Consider the following 13,513-nt stretch of genomic DNA (forward strand, 5'->3'; position numbering starts at 1 on the left):
GAGCGGCGGGCCGGGAGACGTGCCGTCATGGCCGCCCGCTGCTCCCGCCCCGTGGCTGGCTCTTCCCTCCGGCTAAAGCAAACAGCTCATCAGACACTGTCCCGGGGAGGCTGCGCCGTGGCAGGCGGCCATGGCACACAGCAGAGGGGGGAACGGCCCCGGAGGGGGAGAGGTGTGAATCGTGAGAGGACAGAGGAGACGGAGCGCACGCACCCTGCGAAGCCATCGGGAGGCTGGAGGGAGTTGAGGGAAGGGCGGCGGGGAGGATCAGGGGTTAGCAGAGCTACACCCGCGGCTCCGCGGAGCGAGGAGCCATGCCCCTGACCTGCCGTGGGCCCCGCGTGTCTCTGCGGGGACCTCGCGCTGAGAGGATGGCCTGGCACCTCGCCGTCCCTCTGTGAGGGACCGGTGCTGGGGGCTTTCCTACCTGGTGGGGACGGGGGCAGAGCAGGCTGGTGCGTGCGGCTTTCAGCGGGGTGGACCTGCTCTGCGCATCCTAACGTGGGAAAAGGCAGGGTTGAGCTCGGGAAATGCATCCCCACGGGTCATGCAGCCCCTCTGATGGAAACACGTGGTCATCTTGCTGCTCACGCGTGCCCAAAAAAAGGTTGAGCAGGGCAGAAGGAAACGCACAGCTGGGAGCACGTGCCTGCACGTAGGTTTTTCCCATCTGGAATAAAAATACCTGTATCCCCTGTAAGGGGAGCAGCTGTGCCGGACATGGTGCTGGCAGAGCTGGGATGGACTGGCACCACCACCCCCAGCCTGGGCACACAGGCAGGAGCTGCTGACAGTGCGGCCGCAGCCAAGGTTAAAGGCTGGCTCTTGCTTCACCTTCCTTTTTGCTTGATTTATAAATTGTCCTCTTTGAATCTGCTTCAGCCTGGAGTTTGGCTTGGAAGTTTTCTTTGAAATGGGAAGAGAGTTTTTCTCTGAAATGTCACATCGCTTATTAATTTTAATAGATGGATTATTTTTTTTGTAAAGAAACAGCACAGTAATAAACTCCGCTCTGTTTGTAGGGCCGTGGATGTGTAGGAAGCTGTGCAACCCTCGCTGCTTGTGTGAGGGCAGGACCCTGGCGTTAAACTCCTCGGGGAGCTGTGGACCAGAGGATGGGCTGGAGGGGCTGCCAGCCCATCCCCATCACCCACGGGTGACCACCGCAGGCAGAAGTGGCTCAGAACATCTCCCCCCTGCAATGCGGTCCCAGCTGACATCCAAAACGGCCGTGTTTGGCTTGAAAGCAACTCCAGCTCTACTTTTTGACTACATGTTGTGCATTATCCCCATAGTAAAACCGTAACGGCAGCAGAAAACTATATGCTAACCCAATAAATAGTAACAGGCCCCCTCGGAGGCATTAGAGGGGAGCGTGTCAGCACACAGCCGGCCGTCTCAGCACCAAGGGAGCCGTGCAGCCAGAGGACACCGGGGGCTGCAAGGCAAGGAGCAGACCGGGCGCAGCGGGGTTTGCAGGGAAGCCCCCTCTCCCTGCCCGCACGGCGCCTGTCGCATGTCGGACTGGCTCGTGTGGCTCCTCTTGGAGGGTGAAATTCAAACTGAGACTCCGGGACTGAGCCAAGAGCGTCGGCGCCACGCCAGCCCCGTCCCTGCTCTGCGAGCCACGGCGAGGGCGCTGAGCCGCCGGCAGAGGTACCACCTCTCTTCCCAAGCTGTCCATCTCCATCTCTGCCTGATGGCCAGCAGCTTTCCATGTCTCTCTCGGGCTGCCCTGCTCCTTCCCTCTCCCCTCCACCCTCTTGTGCTGGCTGTACCAAGAAGCAGTCACTGCTAGAACCCCCCAAACCGCATTTCTGCCTTGCTCCTGACGAGCAGATCTTGCAATAGAAAAATTGCCATCAGATGTTAAAGGGGAAAAGCAATTTTGGTTGGGCTCTTGGCAAGCTGAGCTGGCGTTGGCCTCGCGCCGCTTGATTTTCCTCACTGGGTGCTGCCTCTCTGGCATGAGGAAGGAACTGGCTGTCAACCACGGAGTTTTATTTGGATTTTATTAAACCTGATCAGAGAGGCGCTGGTTTTTTGGTCCTACCTCAAGGCGACACTCAGCCGGCCCTCAGCATCTGCCAAAATAATAATTAACATGTATTTGATTAGTGCCTTGCGTGGGGGGGAGGCTGATGCTTCGTAACCATGAGTGGCCGCCGGGAAGCGGGTCAGCACTATCCCTATTTCCCAAAAAACTGCTGCGAAGAGGCGAGTATGGTCTCATGGCCATGACGTGACACAGTAACTCAGGACCAGAGACTGCCTGTTTGATCTCACTCATTTTCCCATGCTTTGAGCCCTCATTTCTAGAAAGAAATTGTCTTTCCAGTATTTTGGCTTCCTTCTCTGTTCAGCCCTCAAGCTCAACAGGACAGGGACTGCGCGCAGTGCTCTGCTCCTATAGGTGGCCCCGTCTAAGTGCAGCCTCAAGAAAAACATAAATAATACAATAAATAATAAAACAAAAGACTAAAAATATAAATAATAAAAATAATATAAATAATTAAAAAATATAAATAATGAAAAAGTCAGTCTCTGGCTCCCAGTCCTCTCCTTGCCTGACCCAACCTTCGTCCTCCCGCTTGCTCCTTCCTGCAGTGCCAAAGCCGATGCTCAGCAGCAGATTCCAGGTCAACCCCCCAAATATCCCCAATATCAGTGTTGTATCTTGGACACGGACACAAAAATCCAACACAGGCAAAAAAAAAAATCAACAAAACACCCCAGGGAATTTAAAAATCTGACCAGATAGGCACTATTGATGGAGAAATATAAATGCTGCTATTTTGGTGGCGGCTTTGCAAGCCCTAAACCTTTGCTGCAAAGTGGATTGTTGGGTTCGATTTGTCAAACTGGGAGGCTGGCAAGTTTGGGCAGCTTCACAGACTGTGTTTTATGGAACCTTTCAGGAACCCTCAATAAAAAATGTATTAGATTAGTAATTTGAGTCCCAAATGACCAATTTGAAACGATTGCTTTCTTATGATTTTTCTGAAAGTGCCTGTTTTGTGAGAAATTGCTTGAAAAATCAGACAGAGTTTTTAGAGACAATTGTAACAGCACACACGAGGGCTGGGCACAATGGGTTAGGAGAACATTCATTTAATTGAGAAAGGGAAAAAAATCTTTTGTAATGCCTCCTTTCTTTCCCCGGCTTCTGCATTAACGTAATAAGGTCTAATTCTTAAATACTTCTCCAGAAAGGAAAATGCCGTATTCACTCCCATATTCAGGTGGGGAGAAGGGAGGTGTGGAAGGGACATGACTTGCCAAGGTTGCACATCCTGAGTGGAGCTGGGACAGGAGCTGGTCCCCAGCAGGTCCCAGTTCAGGCAGTTATGGCTCCTTCCCAGCAAACTGGTTTTCCTCCCCTCTGCTCATCTGAGAGCTGCCGGCGTGGGACATCTGCCATTGCAGCTGGGTGTACCAGAGGGGCAAGGGGCAGCCAGGCTCTCGGCAAAGATTTATACTTCACCATATGGAGATGTATAGTATACATAGTTCAAACAAAACTGTGAGCTATGTTTTATTAATTTTATTACTAGAAATGTTAATGAAAAATGCCATTTAAGTATGAGATGCACCAGAAATTAAGTGTACGATGACCTCCCAAGGTCCCTTTCAACCTAAATTATCTTACAACTCCACTACCCTGTGATCATCTTCTTCTCTGTCTTCTGGTCTCTATGCTTTATGGACCAGGCTCACAGCACATATTCAAGCTTTCTGCCCTGACCACAGGGCTCGAAGCATGCCTTTTCTATTTATGTAAAGGAAAACTGAGATTCTTATATCACCACTTGATTGCAGGGGCTGAAACTTTAAGGAACAAAAAAAAAATCCTGAGAGTCTTATGATATACTTGTGAAAATTGGCAATCCTGAGAATGAATCACCCTGGGATACCGCTACCTGGAAGGTATTAAGGAATTACAGTATACAGCCTAATTAGGATTATTATTCAGGGCTGGGCTGGTTAGGAAAGATGCAGGATTTGGAGGAGAAACAGGAGAAGAAGGACTAACCTACCCTCCATCCTCTTCTCTTTATCCTGTCCAGTAAATCCTGCCTTCATACTCCCTACCCTCCTCCTTCTCTTCCCCCCATACTCCCACTATGCCACCTATTTCCCTCAGTTTCCCACTCCTGTTTTGAAAGGACATCTCACCTCTTTTCATAGAAAATACAGAAAAAGAGGTGAGTTGCTGGGCCCTTGGTGCCCAGCACCTCCAACCACTGTGCGTGCAAACCGCATCCCTTCTGCCTTATCCTCCGCCCTTCATCCCGGGAACTCCCCAGAACAGCAGCATCTCCCCGGGAGTCTGGTCCAGCATCCTCCATGCGTAAGTGGGGGATGGCATCCCATTAGAGTGATCAGCTCCAACTGGGACATCTGGGCATGACTCCAGCCCAGAGTAAATTAACTCAGGTCCCACTAATGGCTTTTGCAAATACATAGCAACTGTGTATATTTTGATCAGAGGTTAACCCCCAGGCAGCAGGACTGGGGCCATTTTAGGGTACTTCCAGGGGTGAAGTGATGGAACAACCCCTCCAGTATTTGCGTTGTTCAGATTACCAGCTTGATTATTAATGAAAATGTGAAAAAACAGATCACTGAAATATCTTTACTCTTATTCTCCTTAATTGCTCCTATTGAAGCAATATTTTTAAACAGACCATTTTTTAAGACAGGAAAATACCAAGTCAGTAGGTTTTGCATAAATGGCAATTTGCAAAACTGCAAAGGTGACATTTTTGACATGAACATTTAACAAAAAATTAATATTTTGTCTCTTTAATAAATGGGTATTTGCAAGAGAGAATCCATTATAAAAAGGGAGCTAACGCAAGGTTCTTGAAGCCATTTCCATCAATTGCTATAAGATTTATATGTAAATATGTTAATGGTACTATTAATAATTTAATGGGGGCATGGCAAGCTGTGTTTACATAATAAATATGATTAAGTGTTTCCCTCGAATGAAGTTGCTGAACTGTCACGCTACCCCAGGTTATTATCAACATGGCTTTAAAATGTTAATCAGACAATCAGAAGGAAATAGTCCCCATCCCCGCTGGACCATCCAAGTTGTTTTAAACACTGCTCCCCATCACTGCATCAGACGGTCCCCAAACCCTCCCACAATCGCTGCAGTGTTACCGGCAGAGGTGTGGAGATTTGCTAAAATGCATGGACGATATATTATCTGATTTTATTTTTTACAAGGGTGGACTAACACAATCCACTTGAATGGAATCACTTCAGATTTACTTGAGTGTAATTGAGAAGAAAATCTGGTCTGAGATAATTAAGTCGCTGAATATGCTTATCGCTCCTTAAATCCACTGTGCACGGAGCAGGGAGAACTGCACAGTTTTTGGGTGGTGGGAACGAAGCAATTTCTGGGATGATGGGGGAAGCTGCAAACTTCAGCAAACTCTACCTCCTTGCTGGACTTTATCCACCTGGAGTTGCAGGATCCTCCCTTGTTCGAGCATCACTGTCTCTCTAAATGCTTGCTGGATTAAAGTTTTTTGATAGCTCAGACAAAGCTGCTCTGAAGCTGCACACCACAGAGAGTTCATGGGTGCTGCAGCGGAGTCCCAGGCTAAGCCCCCGCGCAGCCACCCCGGCTTGCCTGTTAAGCCTGGCTTGCCCACTAAGCCTGGCTTGCCCACTTCCAGCAAAAGCCTTTAGTCTGAGCAGGCAAGGGACAGAAAGGGTTAATTCAACCGCAGTGCAAGGCCAATCACGCTGAGGTGTCAAACTATAATTTTATATTAGGGCCTGTAATAGTTACTAGAGTTTTACTACAATAACTACATGTCCAAGCAGAGTTTAATGAGAAAATCTATAGTTTTGCTATGGTATTTTCTCTTAGTTTGCATAATTCCCTGAATGCAACCCAGTAAAGCTTTTGACCCGAGATAATAAAAAGGTGATAAAAATGGGCTGTAAAACCCAGCATATACATACATATATATATTAAACAGCCACTACAAAATTATGAGCAATTTCCACAAGATAAGACGAAACAAAAAACCTCTTCAGACGCAACTAAATCAAGGGAGAACAAAACTAAATTAAACTGATAAATTTAAATCACAAACAACCCCAGAATTGTGGGTCATGGACCTGATCCTGCCTGAGCTCAGCCTGGGTGCTTTAGGGACAGGATCTACCCCGAGGAGGGCAAAGGGCTGGGTGCGGCGTGTGTGCGGGCGTGGGCTGATGCACATCACGGAGAGGGGATGGGAATTTTCCTGCGGATGGAAGCAGCCACCGGCTGGTGTGCTAATTCTCAGAGTTTAATTCATATTCTACGAATTATAAATAGGAACGGTCTGAAGCACTGTACTGATAGCTGGACAGACAACAAGATGTGGCACGGTAGGCTTTTCTCCCAAGGAGCTGCAAACAGGAGGGCAGCTAATGACCAGTATGTTTGGATACTCAAATCATGCCCGCACCACTCCAGGTTTCATTTAAGGCAGACTACATCTGTCTTGTGCATTTCTGACTTACAAAGCACCAACCAGTGCTCTATGGATGACAGATCTCCCTGCGTTACTATCCCTTCCTCCCAGGTGGAAACACTGGGGTGCAGCTAAAGGAAACCCCACGCAGGGAGGCAGTGGAAGAGCTGGAAGACCAGACTTTAAACCCAGCCTTGGGCGTGTTGAGGAACATATATGGGGAAATTACTGCTTGCTCAAAGCCCAAATGACTGGAGCGCTTGCAGGAAGGTCCCAGCCGAGGACCACGCGAGGCTGGGCAGGAGCGAGCCCGTTCAACACCACCGCTAGCTAACCGGGGAGCAAACCCGGCCATGCGGCTCAGGCAGGCGCTCGCAGATTCCAGCAGGAATCGTGCCAAGTTTAGGAACGGCCCGGGGGTTGCAACCTGCCCAGGGAAAGACGTCTGTTTGGGTGGTAAGAGCTGGTAAACTGTATCGGCTCATCCCTCACACTTAGCTATTCCTATCAGCTAGGCTATTCCTTACAAATATCAGGTGCAGATTTACTTGTTGGTGGCAATGAGCTCTCATGAGCCCCCATCTCCCCCTCCAAACACCGTAACCTCCCCAAAACCTAGTGAGAAACCCTGTGCCTGGCCAGGCGAGGTCTGGGTACCATTTATTTCCGTGAAGACTTTACCAAGGAAGATACAGGTCTGGGACACGGGTCCCTCATTCTGACCTTGGTTAAACCTCTCCTCCCACTCCCCTTGTCCGTGTGGGTGTGATCACCGAGCCGGAGCCTGGCCAAATGCGAGTTGGTGAAGGAGGGAGGAGGCTCCTTAGCTGAAAGGCACGCGAGAAGGACACATTAAATCATCACACACTCACTCCGCATTTCCTCCTCCACCCTGCAGCTGGTTACGAGGAGGTTTGGATTGTAAATACAGCAGTAACTTTCTCCATAAAAGTCAGCCTCTTCTCTCCGCCGGAGCCATCAAGGGATGGCACAACCCAGTGCTTGGGATCTAATAATAACAGCATCTTTCATTGCTATGGCATCTCCTGCCCCAAAGGCTACCAAAGGGCTTCACAAGCACGCTCCGCACATTTGGATCTCATCCTGAAACGCACCCGCTTCCAGGGACGGGCAGAAAAAGTTATTTACAGGAGGAATTCAGAGAAGGCAAGGCAGAGCAAGCACTGCCACCCATTTAGGGCATGGTGGTGAACACGAAATACGCCTTGGAAATTTTTATGTGCAAAAGCAGTTGTGCTTTGGATTCTGCATCGCCCTGAGGATGGGACATTTCATACATCCGTACCCTGAAGTGCCTGCCTCGCACACGGAGCACGGCCGGCAGCTTCCTTTCCCACCTCCCTTCCCCACCCAGAGGGTCTCGGTGTGGGGGAAGATGCCCAGGCCAGGCTGCCGCCTTGGGGAGAGCACCGGGAGGGAAGCACGAGGTGGGTTGGACGTGCCGGGCACCGTCTGCCCTGACCGGTGGCCCCTGAGGTTCATCTCCATTGGGTCCATCTCTCTGGCAAGCTCCTGGCTCTCTGTCACCCTGCCAGCTCCGGGCTGTCCCTCTCCCATTCCCCCATCAATCACCCACAACGGGGATGATGTGTTAATGTTTTTCCTATAGACAGACACATTATGTTTCCACACTGCCTCTGCACACGCCGTGTTTACGCCCCTTCTCCCTCCGGGGAGTAAATCAAGCAAATTGATGCGAGCCATGATTAATTGTGTATCTCGGACCAATCTTTTACCGAGTCCCTCACACGGGCAGGTTGTTCCCCCCCTCTCCCTCCCCGACGAACAGGGGAGAGGAGACGGCGCTCTGCTCGCTCCCTCTCGCGCAGTTTGACGGATAGAGCCTGCCCGGGACGCGGCGAGATAAATTTGAAAGGCCTGCGCCGGGCTGTCAGCGTTAAAGATGATGAATGTGGGAGGTGAGGCGGGAGGGACCCGCCGAGCTCGGCGTAATGGATAGGGCTCCTCGGGAATGGATGCTCGCCCGGCGATTCTGCGTTAATCTCCGGGCTCCGCCGAGGTGCCGCCGACTGATAACAAGGAAATAGGAATGACAACAATTTTTAGCCGAGAGATTCTTCACAAAAATGCCAGCCTGCTGGAGGTCTGACAGGCCCTGATTGAATAGGAGCGGGGAGGGGGGAGCCTGCGAGCACCTCTTGACTAACATGCAAAAGATGGATCATTTCATTCCCCCGCCTGACCATCTACATTTATTATCATTTCCCTTAAATCTGCCTCGCTTAGATACCTGTCAGCACCGTTTCTCTTCCGAAGGCCGGCTGATGGGATCTGAGTGGGGCCGGAGCCCCCGTCCCTCCTCTGGCGCGGGAAGCAGAAGCATCCCTGCTGCAGCAGGCAGCATCACGGACATGGCTGCCCTGCCCTCGGCTTGCCTGGATGGACGGGCAGATCACCAGGACAGGCTTTGCTCTCCAGGGCAGGCTCGACTGCACGGCCCCGCTGCTGCTGCCCACGCCGCCGCGCCGGCACCTGTGTTCCCAGGCTTTCCCTGCCTGGGGGCAGGAGCCACGGTGGGATCCCTGCTCTCTCCTCCTCTGATGGCAGAGTGTTTTCTGTCTCCTCCGGCTGATGCTTCGCGAGCCACATCAAAGTGATCGCGAGGTTGGTCTCATGTACCAGCAGTGCTTTGCTGGGGTTCAGCCTTCGCTCGCCCACCCCAGGCACCACGGGCTGGCCACCGCTGGAAAAGCCCCAGCTCCCCCCCATGCCATGTTCAAGCCGACAGCTTTGCCCAGGCTCAGCAAAATGCCTCCCAGCAACCCGCTTTGCTCAAGCAGTGGGAAACCAGAGCTGGAGGTAGTGGAGTGAGGTCTCACCTGGCCAGAGCACAGTGGGGTGGGATGTTGGTGCTGCTGCAGAAGCTTCAAGCCTTAGAGGGGCTCTTTGCTGCTAGCAGGAGACATCCCGCCTCACTTTTTTAAGCTTTCTGCCAAAGCCTGTCATGGTCACAGCATCAGCATTGCTTGCTCCGGTGTGGTGCCACATCTCAGCCATGTGCTAGTGACCCCCTGGCTGGCACCACAGTGGGGATGCAGAGGTGCTGGCAGGCACGTCCCTGCTCCTGGGTCAGGGATGTGCTAGGAGGAGGGAGTAGCCTGAGATGGCAGCGGGATGGGGAGAGGCTGATGCTGCCACCCAGCTTCCCCTGGGACAAATCTCTGGATCTAGTGTGGTCTCTGAGATACTTCTTGGCCAGGCAGATAGTGTCTGGCGTACCAGTTATCATCTGGGTCTCCAGCCACCCTGGGGACCACCTCACAGTGTGCTCGCTCAGGTGAAACTCCTGGGAAGGGATCCTTTGACCACTGAGAGATGCTGAGGTCCAAGAAGAGCTGGCAGGAGCGTGGCATGGACAGGACAAGGCTGCGAGGTGGCACTCCATCACACCTCCAACCCTCCTGACCGTGGGGAGAGAATGGGGCTTGCTGAGCCCCAGCACCACAGCAGCGTGTACTGATAGCAGCCCCTCACCTGCTCTTTGCAGCCCAGATGCTGTGGCAGAGGGGCACAGCTGTGATGCTAAGGGAAGGGTGACAGCCTCTTTGGATCCAGCTGCACCTCAGCAGGAGGAGAAAGAGAGTGCCTGGAGGGAGAGTCTTCAGAGTCTCAAAGGCTGCGCAGAGGAGCCTGGAGGTGACAGCGTGAGCTATGGCACTGACCGGAGTGAGGACAGCCCCAAGAAAGCCAGGTGGGACAGGCACAGGAATGGGGGCAATGGAAGGCAGCAGCACAGCTAATATGCACCAGGACTGCCTTGCGGAGGGCTGTGATGGAGGGGACCCTCCCTGGCACAACACGCAGCGCCCTGATGTCTACCTCTCATGTGCCCGTGCTGTCCCCAGAGCACCCAAGCACCTGCAGCAGGAGCTTGGCACTTGCAGGGTCCTTCATAGCTGCGTCAGAGCTATCAGGTTCACCGCGTTCACCAGCAAACACCCAGGCGCACTGGGCTGGGCAGCCACAGCACAAATTTCTTCCTTGGGGTTAGGTGGGATGCAGACACCAGACTGTCCTCAAATCTCGTCCCTTCTCAAGTGCTCCTGGGTTGACCTGAACCCTCTTCCTCTCCCCACAGCCTCCTCTTCCCCTCCTCGTGTCTCTCCCACTGTAGACAGCGCCAGTTCCTTAATGACCCTGATCATACAACTATTTTCTGGCCACACATAAACGCTTTCATTTCCCCCCCCCCTCACCCCTGACTGCCACCGCTGTATTAAAAAGCAACCCGCTGCTGGGAATACATTAGTGACTTGCAGCAGATCCTTCTTTGCAAGGATAATTACAAAAAATAGAGGGACAATAACTATTAATATTTTATTGCAGTATTTAATGAGCTAAAGCAAATCGTCTTGCACTCCACTGGAACGACATGCTTTGTCATTCTTACGTTCCCTCCATCATTTTCCCCGGCTCCCCATCTGAGGAGCCCTCCCTGCTTTCAAGTCCTGCTCACTCAGTGCAATTTATATTTCCTCTAAGCTGCTTTTCTCCAACTTGAAAAATGACCTTGCTACTTTCTGGGGCTGGTGTGCTCTCCCTGCCAGCAGTTCAGCCTCCAGACATGTCCACTTGTACCGAATGAGTCCTGGGGAAAGAGCAAACCCCTTTATCTTAGCAGAGAAAAGCTGCCCTTTCATCCCAGGTGTTTATTGTCTCCATCTCACATGCAAGGAAACGGCTTCCAGAGGTTAGTTAAAGGAGGAGTTTTAAAAGCACTTTGGGACTCCGAGGGACTTGTGTCCTCGCTTTTGAAAGCCCTGCATGGTGCGGGTCACCCACAGCTCAAGAGGGAGTCGGCGGCCGATGTGGGGACAGAGACTCACCCCGGCTGCCAGCCCCGTGCCCCAGCCATGCCCGAGGGCAGCAGCACCGCTGTGCACGCTCAAAGCCGGGGCTGGCTGGGTCTCGCTCACCCTCAGGACGGCAAGAAGGGCCACTGCTGTCAATGGGCAGCACCGGTTCCCCCTTCAATCAGCCAAGCTCGCTCGCGAGACCACAGACCTGTAGAGAGACGGTGGTGGAGCCCTGACCCCAGAGCACGGGGCAGGCTTGGTCCCACCCGGCAAACCTGCTGTGTGCTAATCCCTGCCCCGCTGCCAGCCCGCCGGGGATGCTGGGGACATATTTTGGAAGGCTCAGTGAGGCTAATCACTCAGCGTAGTTCCAGTTTGGGCTACCCTCCCTGTGAGCAGAGGATTTCAGGAGTGCTCTGCAGGGGACCCAGGATGCCAGGATGGCCCTGGGCATCTGCACCTCTGCGCACCAGAGACCTCCCGGCATCCCGCTCCCCTGGGCACGGACCCACAGCACACACCCACCAGGCCTCCCCTGGGGAAAACACCAAGATGTCCATGTCTGCTTTTGTATTTCCCTAAATTCCTTGATTCCTGCTTTTTGATCCATTCTGATAGGGGAAAAAAATGCCATGCAAATAGTTCTATAGGCTCCTATATATTGGTTCTATATAATACAATAGTTCTATATTATATAGAGGGAGTTTTATATATGTATATAGTTCTATAGTTCCTATATAGAGTTTCTCTCTCTCCCTGAGCCTATATAGTAGTTCCATAGGCTCCTATATATATGTCCCAGTGGTCTGAATCCAAGGAAACTGTGCCCCAATTGTTGAAACTCTTCCTGCTGCTCAAACATCCCTCCCTCTCTGCTGCAAGTTCATTACTTTTGAGACCCCCACCACTCCTTTGAGCTGCCCTGGCCTCCCAGGTGATGACCATTTGTGTCCCAGCCACCTCCTGGTCACTCCCTTCTGGGGATAATGCAAGCTTGCAGGGGCAGGGCCCAGAAATACAGAGCACAGCACCTTCTCCAGGATGGCAATAACTCTGGAAAGAACATTAGCGTAAAGCTCTGTCATCTTCTCAGTGTCACTTCATCCCGCTAGGCTGGCCGTGCACTGCGCAGCAGGTTTAACCCACTGCAACAAGAAGATGCTCAAGGGAAAGGCGCTATTCAGGCAGAGAAACACAAAGCCAAGCCAGTACGTTCATTTGGGTACCCCAAGAGATAATGTTACTGCGCGTGTAACGCCTTGTCACACACAAGCCAAAGTCAATCAGGCTTCAAGAATGCAAGCAGCCCTTAAAAAGTATCCAACCCAAACAGATCTGAAACAAGATGATTTCATTTTAAAAGGACTTGGTAAGGTAAAATAGAAGTTGGAGTTGTTATTGGCACAATGACCTTTACCCATGAAAGTGTGAGTAACAGAATATTTTTCCCTGAAAAATACTAAAAATATCTGATGGATACACATATGCGTATGCATGTAAGTATGTATGTAACATTCACTCAAACCACTCACGATGTGCTCAGAACAAGAATAAAAAGGGAGACAGAGCTGAGCAGCATCACTGTCCAAGAGGAGCAAAACACGGGAAGCAGCAGCATCACTGGTAAACCCAAGGGGGGTAGTTTTGACTGTTTCACTGGCTAAAAATCCGAGGCCAGGTGCTCAGTGGGGATCACTTTGATGCTGATTTACATCAGCTGAGGGGCCGAGCCAATGATTTCAAGCTGATGGGACCCTATTAACGTGTGCTCTGGCTGGTCATTGCAGTCAAGAGGCAACCAAATAGCAGGAGGGTTCAAAATTCTTTTCCTGATCCTCCCTCACAGATGGCTGGTTTAACGGGACAGGGGACATGGGGAGCAGCTTCCTCATCCTCCAGAAATAAATAATCACTCCCCCAGCCTCTGCGAGCGGAGTGGAGATTTAATGTGCTGACAGCCTGCATTTTTTACCTTTAGTCAATAGAAGAAAGGCCCCAAGACTATGATTCCCAACATCTGGATTCCATCAATATGTGATCTGTCATGATGTATCGGCATCCCCCCCTCACTCCAGATTGAGCAATGCGGCTGGTTTTATTAATACGTCAAATACATTATCCGTGTAATACACTTGTCTGCCTCTGCCCTCCTGCTGCTCCCACACAGCAGATTTGAATGTATGATGA

At 51.5% G+C, this 13,513-nt stretch overlaps 2 protein-coding genes across 4 annotated transcripts in view; both read right to left on the minus strand.

Annotated features, from left to right (window-relative positions):
- RPS8 (ribosomal protein S8) overlaps window positions 1–11,298 on the minus strand; it is a 167,795-nt gene extending 156,497 nt beyond the window's left edge. The window contains exon 1 of the mRNA XM_069788916.1: window positions 11,294–11,298. Coding sequence (XP_069645017.1) covers window positions 11,294–11,296 — 3 coding nt within the window. The 5' untranslated portion in view covers window positions 11,297–11,298. The remainder of the gene's footprint in view (window positions 1–11,293) is intronic.
- Window positions 1–13,513, minus strand: part of RNF220 (ring finger protein 220) — a 228,215-nt gene that overhangs the window by 104,149 nt on the left and 110,553 nt on the right. The gene's annotated exons all lie outside the window — the stretch shown is intronic.

Source organism: Haliaeetus albicilla, chromosome 8 (assembly GCF_947461875.1).
Source record: "Haliaeetus albicilla chromosome 8, bHalAlb1.1, whole genome shotgun sequence".
NCBI classification, from domain to species: domain Eukaryota; kingdom Metazoa; phylum Chordata; class Aves; order Accipitriformes; family Accipitridae; genus Haliaeetus; species Haliaeetus albicilla.